The 18,068-nt window shown below is 44.2% G+C and overlaps 1 protein-coding gene across 7 annotated transcripts in view; it reads left to right on the top strand.

The window, feature by feature from the left end:
- The first annotated feature begins 1,564 nt into the window (after positions 1-1,564).
- The window catches only part of CXXC4 (CXXC finger protein 4), a 94,824-nt gene continuing 78,320 nt past the window's right edge, over positions 1,565-18,068 (top strand). For all 7 annotated transcript variants that reach the window (XR_014584157.1, XR_014584158.1, XR_014584159.1 and 4 more), the window contains exon 1: positions 1,565-1,787. Coding sequence is in view for 4 of the 7 variants with exons in the window: in XM_083835554.1 (XP_083691680.1) it covers positions 1,699-1,787 (89 nt within the window). In the remaining 3 variants the exon portion in view is untranslated. The remainder of the gene's footprint in view (positions 1,788-18,068) is intronic.

Genomic DNA, 18,068 nt, shown 5'->3' on the forward strand with positions numbered 1-18,068 from the left:
ATTAAAGGGTAATTGGAAACTCTTTGCACTACCACCTTTTTTGAAGGACATGGATGTGTCTTTACCTCTTAGTCACTGATTAGGCCAAAAAAACAGAAAACTTACATTAAACTGGAAGCCCGGGAGATTTTCACAAGCAGCACAGATGACAGCTACGTCCCCATTTGCCACAGGAAGGAATTTGGCTGTCCTTTAAAATCTTCCTTCTCAATCAGCCTTCAGTTTTTCTGATATTCATCATGTCTCTTATTCGGGAAGAGTAATTGTCCCTCTGGGAGACTTGCCTTGAAATGTCTCCCTGGAAAACTGACTTGGAGCAAAGTGGTGTGGACTGGTTGCTGGTTGAGAGAGCTGGCGTTAGCAGTTTGTCAGAGCGAGGCATAAATCCCTCTTTCTCTCTCATGATCACTTTCCTCCAGTATCTTTCAGCTCACCTGTTTGTTTTGCAGACTCTCCATATTAACAAACTGAGGCTCCCTATTGCTCACTGCCAAAATGGCACTAGAGTCACCACAGTCCCCAGACTACTTTTTGTACCTGTTAGTGTGGAATAAATGAAAAGAAATGGCTGGAGTCTGGGAACAGACAGAAATGACCGTGGCCCTTATCTTGCTCCTGGAAATATTTCTATAATTCACACTGAAGTCAATAGGATAGAAAGGGTAAATCTGAGCCCCGCGTGTGGAAAAATTATCAAGAATTCCCAATTTAAGGTTCTGATTTTACAGACTTGCGCAGTTAAATGTGAATGCAGCCAGTGAAGGCAATAGGCAGGATGCTGCTTACACGTCCAAAGTGAGCTCCTGCTTCTGTTTGCAGCTTTGGGACACAGATTAATGTGAACCAGGAAATTCTGGACAGCAGGTAGTTCTTCTGCGTGCTTCGGTCTCCTGTTTACATGGCGAAATTAAACTGATAACTTTGTGCAGCTATTGCTGCTCTCCAACTGCTTGCTGCTACCGAACGCATTAAGAGCTAATGTGCGCTGTTTTACTGTGACTGATGGAAAATGCCAGTTCTCTGGGATTGCTCACGTACCCTGCAGTGTCACAGCCACTGCAGGCTTAGAAGGCCCTAAGTCCTCGGCGAAATCATAGTTGAATGTGGTGATGGTGTGTTAGTGTGTGACATAAGAGGGAAAAGGATTATATGAGGCCAGTGCAGACAGAACAAGGAGCGCTGTAACTAGCACAGGGACAAGTGAAAACGACATCAATCAGGAGTGAATTACAGCACACCCAGGACAGGAAAAGGACCCAGGGTGCATACACTTGCACAGAGAAAGCTGCACAGCTTCAGTGATTTACAGGCAATAGTTAGCCAGGGAGCAGTTTTAATACAATCTACTTTGAGATTTAAAGTATTTCTGAGTTCCTAATTGCAAAATTGAGCTCACTGTGTCGTATCCTTATAGAAAGCTGCTCCTATTTCTCTTTAAATTCAGCAGTGAATCACCGTGCCATGCCTGAGCTATTCATGCGTGAGATGTCAGGTGCATGAGAGCTTACATCATATGCCATGCCGATGCATAAAATTTTTAAACCTGCCCTTGACAACCAAACAATTCAGCAACCTGGACACAGGCTGCAAGGATCAAAAAGTAGGACAAAAATTACAGCTGTTTATACAGCTTTGCACAATGCCATGGCAATGCTTTTTGCAAGAAGAAATATTTACCGAGGGTAAACACGATTTAGAATGAGATATTACGTCTGTTTCTTCTCTGTGGGGATCCACGCACTGAGTTTTGGGTTGACACCGCTTGAAGATCCTGAGCTTTTACCTCGGTGAGTCCTGTGTTTTTCTCAGGTACAGGAATGACGGGGGTAAGGGGGAGTGCCCATGAGGTGGGAAAAAAGCAAGCAGAAAAAACCAACTTGAATAGGCAAGAGGGAAATTTAATGTAAGTGCTGCTTTTTTTTTTTCCTTTTTCTTTTTTTTCTGTGCTGCAGATTGTTTGACAAGGATGATACCAATTAGTGCTAGCCGTGGCTCTGTTTATGTTATTGACAGGTCCATCAGAAACCGGCCTGAAAACATCAGGCTTATTTTGCAGATGTCACTGAATAAATCATTAGGTGGCTGTAGCTTTCAGTTGCCAAGTGAGGAAAGGTCCCAGCATATTAAGTGGATGAAAAGTTTCTGAGTTTCAAAAATATTGTGGTAAGAATTTTCCGATGAGACATTGGCTGAGGGTTTGTAATCCATCTTCTGCTTCTGCGCGAAACGTGAGAGGGAGTGGTCTTTTCAGCAAGGCTGGAGAAGTCCGAAATGCTGTGGGATCTCTGCTCCGGCTGGATTTACAGGTCCAAATGCATCTTGGGGCTGACTCCACTGCGGTCTCTGAAGGTGTGCCTGTTTATCTCCAAACTGAATTTGCACCAGCAGAAAAGCAGTCATTCTGGCAGAGACATTTTATTACATCAGGAACTGTCTAAATGTTGAGGTGATTTTAGCTGATATCTGTTTCACATTTTATTGAATATAATCTGCAAATATGCAGGCTTGCAGGAGTGAAATTACAAACCTCCATCTATAGGAAGTCACCTAAATAAATGGCTTGATTTTTCTCCTCCCAAGAGTGCTGTAAACAGCCAGTGCTTAGTGAAACCTGTAGCCACACAGCAGCTCTGGTTTTTTGAGCTGATTTTTTCAGTGAATAAAAATGAAGCTACATGATACTGGACGTTCGTATGGCTTGTGTTTAGAGATCTGTGTTCAGCTATACTGTTTTTTTGTTGTTGGTGGTGGTTGGTTGGTTGGTTGTGGTTTTTTTTGGTTGTTGTTGTTTGTTTTGTTTAAGTCCAGAATTATCTTTCTAAGAAAGAACCTCTCCCACCGTTTCTAACTGAGGCTTTGAATTTGGTAGGGACGGATCTATGAAATACTCATTTCAGGCCCAAACTATGTGATGAGTGAATAAATAAATCTAGGCTGCTATAATGCGTGCTTCTGGATTCCTCAGCCTCTTCCTGACAACGATAAAGGGATTGGGATTCCTTTCCGTGTAAATCCAGGAGGAGGAGGACAGCCAAAGCCTGCATGGAAAATCTCGTCCCTTCTCACACCGCAGTGCAGAATTTACACCTTCTTACATGTCATCTCTGAAATTAATCGCCTTGCTCTAGCCAAACCTGGAGGAGTCTAACATGGAATAATTTGATGATGGGGGGCTGAAAGAGACGTGTAGCAAGAAAGACAGCAATCAGAAGGATGTGAGAAGATACAAATTAAAGTAAGGCGTAGTTTACTCTTACCAGGCAGCTTGCTTTAGGTGGAATACTTCAGACTCACTTAGATTTGGCCAGTACTGTCTGAGGGACAAAGCAAGCCCTCATCATTATTTCCTGTTGCTATGACAGAGAGATTTAAAATACCAACATTTTTAAACGCCTGGTTTTAGAGGGAACTGTGAAATGGATATGATTCTTCTTTTATTTTTGAGTTGTACGCTGGGAAAACAATGCGCCAGTGTAGATATGAACAGAAATCATTGCAGCCTGTTAAAACAAATTAGGAAACATGCTTTCAAATCTTAATATAATTTCTAGAGGAAGGAGCCTCTTGACTTGAATGGTAAAGGTCTGAAAATGGTCAGAGAGAGTCATAGAGCTAAGTGGGGATCCCAATTACAGATTAGCAATAATGCAAATGTTGCTGCAGAGGGACCACTCAGCTTCTGTAGCTCGGGAGCTGCGGCTGCGACTAGAGCACAGGCATAAAAACCTCTCTTTCATTATTGTTTTTAATTATCTGCACAACGACAGAGCTGGAATACCTGCTGCACACTGAGGCCCTTTGTGCGAGCCCGTCAGCAGAGGCTGTGCAGGCTGAGGCCCGTATTTTTTGCCTTCCGGAGGATACGCAGCTGAATTTTGCTTTCATGCAAATGCCTTTCTTTCCTATTTTCTCCTCATCTTCACCGGCTATTGCACCTGCTCCACTGAACGTAAGCAACAGATGCAGCCTTACGTGATGACACCAGGGTTCGGGTACCCCACTGCCGTCCCAGAGAGAAAGTCTTGCCGATGTTATCTTGCAAGGTTTGCTTCCAGCCAGAGGCTGCGTAGTCTGAGACCGTGTTAAAACTTCAAATAGTGCTGGTGTGCTTGCAGCGACATGCAAGGAAACCTGGCCCAGATTTTTGCCCCCTTGGCAGCTCTGGGAGGACAAGAGAGAGGCAGAAACACGGTAGCTGGGGCCACGATCCAGCACGAGCACCCTCCTGCCCATTGCAGAGCCTTTGCCCCCAGATCCACGTCGCGGGGAGCGCGAGGAATGATGAACAGCAAAGGATCCAGGCGGCTTCTGGCTGCTGCTGCTGGCGCTCGCATCAGGGCCCGTGGTAACGAAGGTGCTCCTCGTTCACCTCAGCTGTTTTCCTGACAGCTCTGCGCCAGAGATTCACGCGGCAGCGAATTTCTACCTGCTGCAGGCTTGTGAAAGATGACTGGTATATGTGAGGGCGTAAGGTACGCTTTTTGGAAACAGGGCAGCGGGTAGAAGAAAGCCGGAGCAGGGGCTGGGAAAAGGCAGGGGGAAGTGGCAATGTTGGCTAAGGCTCTTTTGGGGAGTGAGAACCGAGTGTGCACGTGCATCAGGAGGAAGACTGATACTCTAGGGAGAGCATGCCCATTATTAAGTGAGGGGGGGGAGGAAATGATGAGTAAAGCCATCACAACACTGAACTCCTTTTAAAAAAGGGGCAATTGGAAGGTAGCACAGGCCTTGGGAAGGTAGCTGGTAGAAAGCAGAGAAGGGATAGCATGAATAAATGCAAATCAGCTGGCCTACATCATGCATATCCACGGGAAGGGAATAAAGTGACAAACGCGGTGAATCAGTAATCGCTATTTCTCAGAAATCGTCAAGAGCCGGGGAAGCTCCAGAGAACGAGAGGAAGAAGCAAAGGTGAAATTCCACCCTGAGCCCAGCTGGGCCGAGCAATTAAAGCCCAGTCAATCCAGCAGCAGTCCTCCGGGAAATAACGCAGCGAGCAAGCGGAGGAGAAAAAAAATCTTAAAGAAAAGAGGAAATGATGAATGGTGGGGGTGGGGGGCAGCCGCGTGCTCCGGAGAGGAGCTCTGCAAAGTGAATTCCTGCAAGTTCAGAGGCGAGCCTTGGGCTGTGATTTGTGGCTCCTCGTTGTTCTCCGGGCTTTTCCGAAGGGCAGCGCGGGGAGAGCTTTGTATGGATGGAGCTGCTGGTTTGTGGGGCGAGGAGGGAAGCCGGCAGAGCGGGGCCAACTCTACTTTCAGAGTTAATAGGATGTCTAATCATTAACACTAATAACCATTGCACTATATACTGTATAAAAACATACCGGTCGCACTGTGCCATTTAGGATCTGACTGAATACAGAAAAAAGGGAACAGAGAATCCAGGGGACAAAATAAGTGCTAAGGGTTGGAAATGTATTTTAATTTCCTACAGTCGCTAACCTGCATTTCAGATTTTTTCATGAGGTTATTTCATATCAAAACATCAGCACAGCAAGGGCTAGGTTTTCAATTAGAAGCTTCCTCAGTAACCGGAGGGTCTGCCATGAACCCCAGAAGCCTTCCCAGCTTAAACGCCGCTGAAATCCGTGATGTCTCTGCAGAGCGTTTAAGCTCTGTCGGGGCTTTGCCAAAATCCTTTTAGTGAAAACAGTTCAGTGAATTCTGGTTATCGGGGATTGACGATACTGTAGTAGTTAGACCTAGACCATGGTCAGAGATGGGTTTGGCTGAAAATAGGTGTCCTTCTTGGTCAGGTTGCCTTTTAGCTGGATCAGTTTTTGGATCAGGATTGCTCTGACATGGTTTATTGTGCCGCTGCGTGACTGCTGCTGCCAGCACGAGGGAACAAGTGGGAACAAAGGCCTGCGAGGGGGCAGGGGGCCATTGCGCGGGTAGCGACAGCAGGAACCCCCATCCAAGTAAGGGAGTTGCGCAGGTATCAGTTTGGTTACAAACGTGCATACGTGTTCATGACTCAGGCCAGATGACAATTTCAGTTTGCTTGCCTTTTGCTCTATGCTTTTGCAGGATATTCGCTTTTTTTTTTTCTTTTTGCCTTTTTTTTTTTTTTCCTGGGGAGTGGGGGTGGGGAGAGGTAGTGGAAAGCAAAGGGGAGCTGAGATTATTTTTGTCCATTAACGTGGCTCTAAATGGCTGCAATTCAAATGCAAGAAAATCTGAGCGATACAGCAAACATAACAAAGGAAGAAATACCGGGAAAGCTGGATAGCTGGAAAATAGGAGCAGGAAAAGTAATAAAAATGAGAATCGGATTGGAAAAAAAATACAAAACCCTTGGCGTGAGGGCAGAGCGCTAGGGAAGAGAGGGAAGGCGCAGAGAGCTCAGAGATTTCTAGCAGGTGTTGAGCCTGATGCACACACATCCTTTGCACAACAGCGAGTGGCTAAGCAGGGAGAATACAAAGAAGCATGACTGACATAAGCACAGTCACCATGCCAATGAGCACAAGTGCCTGTATATATTAATAGGCCAGAGGGAAGATGTGAATGCGACGGGAACGCGAGCCGCTGGAGGTGAGCCGTATCAGCGGCAGCATATGGGCGTGGGGCGCCAATCTGACATCCGCTTCCACCGCTCGCTGCCTCCAGGCAAAAAGGGCTCTTTGGGCATTTCGAGAGCCTGCCTCCCGGCACAGGCGGGGCACTGACACCCACCCTTACAGAAATGCTGGCCGTCCTGAGCCTGCGTGGCAGCTGGGGTTGGAGCACATCTGCGGGACGCAGCTTGGGGTGACGGGGCAGGCAGCAGCCCCGGGCTGCTCTTGGAGCATGCTGGCATCGAGCAGGGTTTGCGCTCCCTGCTTCATGCCCTGCCTTATTGTGAAAGTACAGGGACAAAAGGGCTGGAGCTGCCTCTTTCCAGTCCTTCACCCGAATGCCTGGGTGCCTTTCCCAATTTGTCCCGTGGCATTCCCTTTCCGTGCGTTATCCTGGCCCTGCCACCCCGGCTGTGTGTTAACCGCTGAGCGCAGTGAGCATGCAAATGCCCTCTGATGTCTCGGCCCCGGGTCAGCTATTCTCACGGCTGATTGACAGCTGGGCCTCCACCGGCACACTGGTTTTCTACGCGGAGGGTGAATGGATATGTAGATAAGCAGTCGAGCTTTCTTAGACGGTTTCAGAAGCTATTGTGTATCTCTGTGCGCCTACCTACGCATGGCCTTCTGCTGCGCTCCACGTGGGAGACCACTTTGCTCGCTGAATGGGGAGGGTTTCTGCCTTAACCATGGCTCTTCATCCATCGCTGTGATTTCTCATCCCTCCCCTCCAGTCTTAAAGCTCTTGTCTTCAGAATTTGCTCTCATTTAGTTAGTGGACCCACATTTTTCTGCTTCGTGCCTGTGCCATGTCTTTGCTTTGCAGACTACTGGCAGAAGCCATTTGCCTAGCAGGACTGTGGTTAAAGCATCTCACCTTTCATCTTTTTTCATCTTTTAATCAGTCTTTCTACCTGCCTACAGCTGCTGGTGGTTGACAAGCATCTGCCTCCTAATTTTTTTCCCCAGCCAGGCTTCCAGCCCTTTTATTCCCTTGTAAAAGGCTCTCTGCTGCCTTTGTACACACGTTACGTAGCACCTGTTGGCTGGAACAAATCTGACAGGTGCAAAAGTGGAAACTAGATGGGTTTTGATATATTTAGGGGTGTAAACAATAATGTTGTCCTCTTTTAATATTTGTATTTCATCTGGGGAGCTCCCAGCCTTGGTTACAAACACCTGAAGAGATCCTTGGCTAAATTTTTGGTTGTTCATTTTCTAGCAGCTTTCTGCAGGTCTTTGTGATTCCTGTCTTTACTCTCTTTTTCTGAGTTGTGTAAGGAATAGTTGTAGGAAGTTGCTTTGTAAAATGCAGTGCCAAAAACAAAACAAAAAACAAAAAATAGTGGGATACATGCTAGCATAATAGTAAGTAGCGAAGAGGGAATTTAGTAGGCTGGAGGAGTTTTCTAAAGCCCTACTCAACATTTCACATTTTATGATTCTTAATGACAAATGGTGATTGTGAATATTCATGAATTTTTCCCTGGGTTAATGTCATAACCTTTGCAGTAAAAAGGCTGTTTTTACCAGTAATAACTACCTTTCAGTTTATTTATGCTTGTTTTTTGTTGTTGTTGTTGCTGATGGTGGTGTATTTTGTTGTTGTTGTTGTGTTGTGGTTTTTTTCAGAGATAGCCCCAAAATTAACATTCCAAGTATGAGAAAGTAATTTTGCTTTTTTTTTTTTTTTTCCCCTGGGGTGTGAAGGGGAAAATACATTTTAAAAGTCCATCGTGTCATGTCTTCATTGAGACAATGCAGCTCTTTACTCTCAAGCTCTTGGTTTTTATCTCAGTGCTTTTACACTGCTGGGAAAGGTGTCTGAATTCAGCTTTTCTTCAGAAAAGAACTGAATGCTGCAACTCAGCGTGTAGTGTGAAGAATTTGTTTGTCTTTTTGAGCATGAAGAATTTTTCCTGTCTTTGTTTCTCCCATTTATTCTGAACGTTAATTTAGCATTTTATCAGTAATTACCTTATATCCTTTCCCCTGGTCAGTATGCACTCTTCCATTCCCTTTTTCCTGCCTGCAATTGTACTTGGTGCCTTGCAGTCATTACGTCTTACTTTGCTGCACTGAACTGGATGTGCCCTTTATCTGTCCATAAGCCTAATTTATTCAAATCATTTTAAATTTTCTTGCTCTGTGCACCATTTTACACTTATGTGCTATCAGCAAAAAAATCCACTTTAAAAATTATATCCCCTGCAGGCCATTTATATAAAGTTGAACAAAAGCGGGCATCGTGCTGAAATTTGGGAGCGCTGCCTCGGTACCGTCCCTCTGGTCACCCTGAACCGTTCCATTTTACTGACATCCTGCTTCGTGTCCCACAGATGATTTTGAAGCCATTTGCTGTTTCTTCCTCCTTTTTTATTCTACGCTTACTGATTCTACAGATTGATCTCTTCGTGGGGTGTGACACCACGTGAATATCATCTTCCATCTGGATAAATTATGCCTGTCACTTCACTTCTGCCTCTCCTCTGCCATACTTTAGGACAGTTCTAGAAGAACTTCCAGCACAGTTGACAGGTATGATGTGAATCCAGGCTGCCTGTCCTTCCCCAGACTGTATATTTCCACGGGTTGCATAATCCCATCCCATATTAATGTTTTCAATATCCGTTCTGTGGCTGCAGTCAGGATTACTGGTGAGTAGGTTCCTAAATCCTCCATTGATTTAAAAAGAAAAAAGAAAAAAAAGTAAAAGCTGGAGTAGCTGCCTTCTAGGCATCTCCAGATATACCTTCCCCAGGAAGCTATCAAGCAGTATTACTGAAGGTTTTCCAATTTCCCTTGCTATTTCCTTCCAACTTCTGAGATGCAGTTAATCTACGTCTTGGGCCCTGTCAACTTTTAATAGTTCTAATTAACTAACTACCTGTCCAGATTGGATCGTAAAGCCTTTTAACATTTCATTTTTTTCCCCTAAAGAAAATGTATCCTTGTTTCCGGGATGTGACCTTCAGCTTCTTCTGTAAATACTCAGGCAAAGAATATTAATTCAGGCTCATTTCGGCATCAGTCTCATCTGTCACTGGTTTCTCACTCATACCCTCTCATGGCCCCGCTGATTCCTTCCCTGGTCGTGTGCTTTTAATATATCGAATGAAAGATCTCCATTGAATTTCTTCACATCCTTGCCATTTTTTAAAAGCATTTGCTACTGCAGAATTTCCTGCCAGTGTTTGTAATTGCCCAATTTTGAATGCAATGTCATCAGCAGACCTGCTAAGTAATATAATAATAATGCAATAGAGGAAACTGAAACCATGGTATGGGCCCGAGTGGCGAACTTGTCTGGAACTGGATATTTTGAAGTGGAAGCGGCTGCAGTTTTGCAGTGGGTGGAGTGAGACCAGAATCTGGCCGTGTATGTGGAATAACTCATAAATTACCTGGGGCTTTTTAGCACGGTGTAGCTGTGATGCTGTCTAATGTTAAGAGCTCTAAACAATGTTTTGTAGGGCATTCACTGGGAAATCTGAAACTCGCCAGACCACTTTTTGGAGGAAAGCTTGTCTTTCCTCGGGAAAACAAAAATTTCGCTCCTTGTTCTGAAATAGCTCCTTTTCTTCCTAGAGAGTTCCTGTCTCTGTATGTCTATGCCTCGCCTTTTTGTGGCACCTCTGTGCATTCTTGTGCTTCATTTCATGGCTGTGCTGGGCTTTCTGCATTCAGCTCCATCCCAGTGTCGTTACGAGCTCGGGTCCGCATCTGATGGACTTTTTCCTCCTACCATGCAGATGGTACGCCGAAAGACCTGCTCCAGGGCTCTCAGCACAGGGCATGGAGGAGCTGCCCTGCAAGGGATGTTTCTGGCGTCCCAGCGAGGTGGCTCCAGACAGCTCTGTGACCCGGAAAGCACCTTTTGAGAGGCAGCCAAAACAGACGCCGGCCCCCGGGCCTGCAGAAGTCACTTGCGGGCTTTTGCAGATCATTAAGCAGATCAGGAGAGGGCAGAGGTGACGTGAAACTACTGTGGTTTATCTACGAGGTCTCTGTAGCCTGCTTGAAAGGCAGCCTGTACAAAGGTTTGCTGACTGCAGAAGGCATGCAGCCTGTACCAATGCTTGGCGCTGGAGCTGAGCTGTGCAGAAGCCAGTGTGATGTTTTGTTTAACCCGGCTATAGCTTCAGAGGGGACGTGTGGGGACGGCAGCTTGCTGAGAGGTAGCTCGGTGCTCTGTTTTGCTGGGCGCATACACCTTCTAGGTGGAGCAGGGAGAGTCACTGCAGAAGCTGTTTCAGCTCAGCAGTCACTACTCCTACCTTTTTTTTATACCTTAATGTCCTAAATCATATTCTCTGTGTTGCTTAATACCACATCTGGCATTCTTCCCTTCCTTGTCGGTTTATGTACACATTAAATTAGAAAGCAGTCCAGTACCAGATCAAGCTTTGCTTCCTCCGCTTAATGTAATCCACTCTGAGGTCGAGATAATTAAACTCTCCCGCTTTCACTGCCATGGTCTTTTACATGTTTTGCTTCATGTATGCTGTACTTCATACCTCCTTCCTGGTCATGCTGTGCATAACACGTTCTGTTCCAAACAGCTCCAGTGTAGGCATGATCTGTATCACGCTGCTACAACCTAGTTTCTTCCAGGCTTCAGCTTTCAAGATTGGCCAGACTCTCTTTTGGAAATACGACTCAGACGGCGTTGCTGTGTTCCTGCCTGCTTCTTTAAGCAACCGTTTAGATACAGGGGGTATGGAGAGACTGTAAAACCTGGGGGAGAGCCTGGGTCTGATTCAGTGAAGATCGAGATAGTATGCGGAGAAAGGTCCACGGAGCTTGTCCCCTCGTCCTCCTCTCCTCCTCTTCCACTTCCCACCTTCAGTTCTGACCCCAGAGAGCCTGCTCTTAGGATGCTTGCCGTTACAACAGGAGGCCTGAGTTTGATCTCAACCTTAACCTCTCTCAAAGCCAGTTCTTTTTTTAAGATCGCCAAGTAGAATAAGTCCAAAGTAAAATACTGCTCCCTCATTGGCACTGGCTGTTAACCCACAGGAGTGAGACAAGCCACAGAGGCGTGAGCAGACCTCTTCTGCAGTGCATCCTCAGTGCAGCTCTGCCTGGGACTCCCAACGCTACACACCCAAGCAGTGTCAGCGGCAAAGGCGAATGGGTTCGATGGGCAGAGAGTGGTCTATGCCCTTACAAAATGGCTGTCATTTTTAAATGGTATCCATAAAAACTTTTTGGAAAGCCATAGGGTGAGGCTCTGGGCGTTCGCCTCTGTAAAGTTGTCCTCTCATCAGTCCCGGTGATTGGTAGTCTCGTAATGTGTCCTGTCGGCGCTCAGAACAATGTGTTAGGATGGGCTCTCTCTGTGAGAGTGCGATAGGAGCGAGAAAGGAAGGGAGAGAAAAACAGAAAAACACTGCTGATACTCTGTGCACAAAACACGCTTAGCTCTAGCCAAGGCTTTCTCAATTTAAATTCAGAATTGTTCCAATTTTATTTCAAAGTAGAAATAAGATGTTGTACTACTGTACACAGTTGTTTTCCCAGCTAAGCTTTTTCAGTCAGCAAAAGCTTAAATAATGTAAAATGTGATGTCACTTGAGAAAAAAAAATATCCTGATCTTCTTCGTTACATTCTGTAGTGGAAATAACACTTAACAATGTTAGAGATTTAAATATGTTGGTATATCTGAGGACATGGTTTGCTTCCAACTTATTCTGAAAAAGAAATACAGAAATTTTTATTTTGGTTGTTTTTAATTTTGTTTTCTGTGAGTAAGTCTCTCTGTCACCCAGTGTAGGTGTTTTTTAGTGCCTACAGGGTACTAAATATTGGTATTTATGTTAAAGTGCGAGCATTACATGGTTGTACTCTCACACAGCACTTGCAGTTTCTTTCCCACATGGGAAGACATGCTGCTTCATTGGTAGTTTGGTTTTATGAAGCTGGCTAGGGGCCTGTGTAAGCAATAGCAGTGTTTTGCCTCAAGAACTGATATTATGTAGAGGCCAAAATAACAAGCAATATTCCCTGAGATTTGAGCATCTTGTGTTTGGTCAGGGTTCCTGGGGAAGGAAATATTTTGAATGTTGTTTGTGTAGAAATGACACCACAAGACTCTCTGTGTGGTTGACTCAAACCGGATACTTAGGTAGGCAAGGCATCCACGCCATCGCATCGTGGGCTGGGTCCTTCCACCCCTGCCTGTGTTACAGAAGAGAGACAGCTGCCCCAGTACCTTTTGTTCCCTGAGCAGGTAAGCGACTCTAGCCATTATACTTCGCAGCCCCCTGGGAGGCTGACAGATGAAGCTGTGCTCCTGAGTCCTGAACATATAATTTGCAACACGCAATTTGTGTCGCATCATACCTAGCTGGAGCTCTGCTTTCTGGAGTACCCAAAATATATCTACGAATAGATCATGTCATGTCAAAAATGAAATGGAAGGTGATAGTAATTGTGGACTGTATAATTAGAAAGCAGGAATCAGAACGTCTAACTAATGGCAACACCTGGAATACCTGCACAAAAAGCTAATCAAAAGTCGACTTGGAATCCAGGGAAGCCTCTCTACAGCTGTTTCTGCCCCTTTAAAAAGCAGCTCAATATATTGCAAATTACACTTTGATCACACTTCTGCCGGTGTAAACCACATGGAAGTCAAGCATAGGACAGTAATCTGACTCTTCGAGAAGGTCACATCCACGAGATTTAAAATGTAAAAAAAAGTGACACACAAAATGCTTTTCTAAATTTAGATGCCTGCCTATGAAATCATGGTGTATCCGAGCCTAATAAAGGTTACTTGATGTTACAGAGTCTAAAAGTCTGTCAGAAGTACAGGGGAGGAGGAGGAGAGAGAAGCAGCTTTACGGTCGTGTAAAAACAAAGCCTTTATTTTCTCCTTTTAAATCTCTCTGCTGTTCCCTGATTGAACATAGGATGAAAAGCCACTGTCTTGAGATTTGAGGAAAACAAAGATTTTCTGTTTTTGCTATTACATTGGAAAGCTCTTTACTGTATAAAATGTTGTCCGTTCTAAACTTTCTCAAACTTGTGGCTTAGGTTTTGCAGGATTACAACTACTTCTACCACAGAAATCTGTTGTCAATAGGATGTGGTATCGCAGAGTGGTCCCTGTGGCCAAGAGCATTAGCTCTCTGATTTTTGTATCAATTTTACATGGTATTTTGGATGAAGTATTTTCAGAATGAGGATTTTTGCTTTTAAAGGTAATGTGATGGCATGGAAAGGTGGTATGTTTTGACCCAAACTCTCAGTTATTACATGGTAAGAATGACAGAGCAGTGGGCTGAGGCGTTGCACTGAGGATGGCATTCACGATGTTGATAGGAGCAATGGGCTCTTTCAGAATTGGGCCCCAAGATTTTATGTTACTTTTGAGCTGATCTCTCTCTCCATTATCTAGATCGTCAAAAACACCCCTAGCATCCATTAGAGCTTGTCATGACAATTGTTTGGGGGGATAAAAAAAACCTTCAAGAAAACATTCTTCTGTCAAAATACAGCATTTTACAAAAATACAAAATGTTTCATGGAAGTGTGTTAGTTTCAGTGAAAATTTCTTGTGGAAAATTTCTGAGGGCTAGGCTGGAATTTTTAGGAAAGTGTGAGAAGAAGAGAATAACTACCTGGGAAACAGTATAACCACCTGGGGTGCTGGAGACCCCCTGTACTGTCCAACCTGGGTGCGGAGATGATTTATAGTGCCTGTCTGCCTGTCTCTCCCACTTTCTGTCAGCCTTGTCACAGATGTTCTGTTGTGGGATATGTTCACTGTTCTCTCACAGAGTTACTCCACAGGCCAGCAGTCAGTGTGCTGGTATCTACCAGAGGCCAAAGTCCCAGGCAGGGATAAAGGCAAGATAATTTAAACTCAACTTTTCCACTTGTATGTTGAAATATCCCTCATAACTTTTTCGCTTTTAAAACCATTTCCATTCAACACAGAAACAAAAGTCATCTCCAAAACTGGGCTTTCCCTTCTGTTTCCAAAACGGAAATGATTATTTTCTTGCTGTTACTTCTCAAATACTTTGTTCATCAGGTAAAAACAAAAGGAAACAGGCTGTAACACAGTAGATGTTAAATCCAGTCACGCACAGTTAATACACAGGCCTTAAAGGCCAGAGTGAAACTTTTATGTGTTTGAATGAGCAGAGGGAGAAGTCATACCTACCAAGGAGCATCTTCATTTATGCTCACGTTGCTCTTCTCCACAGTTTGAAGATGGTGCAGGCTATTCTGTGAGGAGCTGTTGCTTTTGTGATGTTTGTAGTAAAAGCCAAAAGTTAGTTTCGTTATGAGGATAGGAAGGAGGGGGTTAAAGTCGGGCCAAAGTCTGGTTGCTGCTCTATTTGAATTGTGTAGTATGCTAATGAAAATAAAGCTATAATTAGCAACCTGTAGTTGTGCTTTCACCCACGTTTCCAGATCAGAAAAACCCTTTGTGCTCTCACTTCATTTTGTGTCAAAGTGGAGGGGAGCAAGACTGTGGGCTGCTTCCTCCTCGCCTCATCTCATGCTACTGAAAGCAGGTGGGAAGGGACAAGCAGGCCCTTCTCGGGCTCTGCTCCTGTAAGAGGCTGCTCCACAGACGGCACATCCAGGAACTGTGACCTCTGCTTTTTCTTTCCCCTCCTCTCTTAGGTCTCTTCATGGCCAATTGCAGTCTATCCTCTAGGAAGTGTCTCCAAGAGAGTCAGACGTCAATTACGTCTTCGTGATAAATCACTTAAACACAGATTCAAAGACTCACCTTTAGACGTTTCCACTGAAGTTGTTTTCAAATATATGAGGAGACAAACTCTGCTCTCCCCGATACCTGTGTAAATCTGGTGCAACTCGGTTGAAGTCAAGAGCTAAAACCAAAGTTAGGCCTGGAAATCTTATTTACTGTCTCAGAAAAGATGAGACAGGAAAGGGCCTGATTCGTCACTGAGGAAAGATAACAACAAAGATAGATATTAATTTGCTAATTTGATGTAGAATTTGACTGTTAGGAGGCAAGGTGACCCCCTGATTGGGTCATGTATTTCAGTCTGTTTGAACTATTCTTAAAATGATATAAAATCTTATCTAAGACAGTCATTGCTCTACCTGCAGAAGGGAGCAGCTTTGGAATGTAGTATTACTGCAGTGACTGGGCAGCCTCGTCCCACACTGTGATGCAAGTAGGATGGATTCTGAAAAAGAGCAAAATGTGTAGGGCAGCCGTATAATATTCAGGCACTAGATCACAATTAGAATACGTGTAGCAGGTCTTTATTCTGTGCCCAGCTATCTATCTATAGCTATAGATAAATAGCTATATATAGCTATAGCTATAGATATAGATAGATATATAGATATATAGATATAGATATCGCTATATCTATGTATCTATCTATAATCGAGGCCCTGGATTGTGTCCAGAGAAGGGCTACGAAGCTGGTGAAGGGCCTGGGACACAAGTCCTGTGAGGAACGGCTGAGGGAACTGGGGTTGTTTAGTCTGGAGAAGAGGAGGCTCAGGGGAGACCTCACTGCTCTCTACAACTGCCTGAAAGGAAGGTGTGGGGAGCTGGGGGTTGGCCTCTTCTCACAGGTAACTAGCAATAGGACTAGAGGGAATGGCCTCAAGTTGTGCCAGGGGAGGTTTAGGTTAGAAATGAGGAGCCATTTCTTCTCAGAAAGAGCAGTCAGGCATTGGGACGGGTTGTCCAGGAAGGTGGTGGGGTCACCGTCCCTGGGGGTGTGCAAAGAAAGGTTGGACGTGGTGCTTAGGGACATGGTTTAGTGGGTGATATTGGTGGTAGGGGAATGGTTGGACCAGGTGATCTTGGAGGTCTTTTCCATCCTTAATGGTTCTGTGATTCTATGATTCTAAGCCTAGCCACATGTAGACCTTCCAGGTGTCTAGTCTTGGAGAGCTCAGCCATCAAAGACAGACATGTTTCCTGATGTCCCGGTCTGAATGGCAGCCGGGCCCCAAGACCTGTTTGCTTGACCCTTGTAACTATTTGCACAGGCAAGGTGGAATGGAAATGAAAAAATTTCTGTCCTGCATGATGGGTGGTTGAAGCTACGGGTGAACTGACATGCTGGATTTCCTATTGTAACTCCATATAGCAGATATGACCCAGTTTGGGTGATAATAAAGGAGAGATTATTATTATTATTTTTTAATTTACAAAGGATTTCTCTGTAGGAACTGTATGAATTTGAACACGATACAAGGTTTTTATTTATTCAAAATAAGACAAAGAAGATCTATATGATTAATGTGTTCAAACTAAAAATCTCTAATAATCTATTATTAACTCATTAAAATATTTTAAACTAAATTGGTTATAATACTTCTTATGAAAGACTAGTTTGTGAAGGCAGGAGTTTCCTACCAAATGGAATAAAAAGCATTTCACATGCATGAAAAACTAGTGCACCAAATTTCAGACTATAAATAAGGCAATTGTAAAATGTAAATGCTTAGAAACACTAGAAAAATTCAGCCAACAAAGCAGGGATCAGAAATTTATACCCTCGTTACTGGTAATTACAGTCACATTCTTTACTGAACTGTATTCCCAGCCAACACATAAAAGTGTCCTTATGCATTACCTGCTTAGAACTAAGTCACCCCTAACACACACATGTGCCAGGGAGTGACTCTTTAGCTATGTGGCCATGTTAGCACATGGAGCTCTGCATGCACTGCTGTAAATGTATCTGTCTACCTTTTAAGCAAAGTAGCTGAAAGCCCCTCAGGGTGTTCTTACGAAATGTAAATTCACTGACTTGGAGACCTCAGCATAAAATCGCTGCTTTTAGCGGATGGCAGTTTAACACTCTCCTTTCCTTAAGAAAGCGAGGAAAAAGATATGCAATCCCATGGTTGTTTTTATGCATTCAGCATTTGTCTTTTTCTTTCTTCTTCTTCTTTGACAAAATAAAAGCAGTTTAGGCATCCATAAAAGTTGCCTTTTTTTTCTTTTTTTTTTTTCTCCCAGAAATCAGTAATAAACTCTTACTGCCCTTGCAACAGATCAATCTCAAGCTGTCAATATTTCATATTAGATCCTTCTGCTATCTAAGTTAAGAGGGAATCATGAGGAAAGATAAGCTTTCTTTTGGGTTGAGGTTGACACCTCCTGCCAAGACTGTTAATGTGCGTAAAAGGAAAAAAAAAAAAAAAAAAAGGCTCCCAGCTGGGAGCTTAAATTCATTAGTGGTCTTCCTACAAGGGTTTTGGCAATACTGCATGGATCACATGCATTTTCTTTGAATGGCATATATACACTTGATTCAAGTTTCTTAAAAGTCCAAATAACTCTAAATTCATACAGACAAAAATACCATGCTAACATCCAGACTGGCAAGCACCCACATCTTCTTTGACTTCAGTGGAACTGTTGGGGTTCCCTTATATCTGAAAATCAGACCGTTTACAATGTAGAGTTGCGTGCCAATGCACCCAATGTCCAAATCCTAAGGCTGTAGTCATAAAGTGAGACCAAAACACTCTTGCCTTTGG

This window comes from Anser anser, assembly GCF_964211835.1.
Source record: "Anser anser genome assembly, chromosome: 4".
Classification (NCBI taxonomy): Eukaryota; Metazoa; Chordata; class Aves; order Anseriformes; family Anatidae; genus Anser; species Anser anser.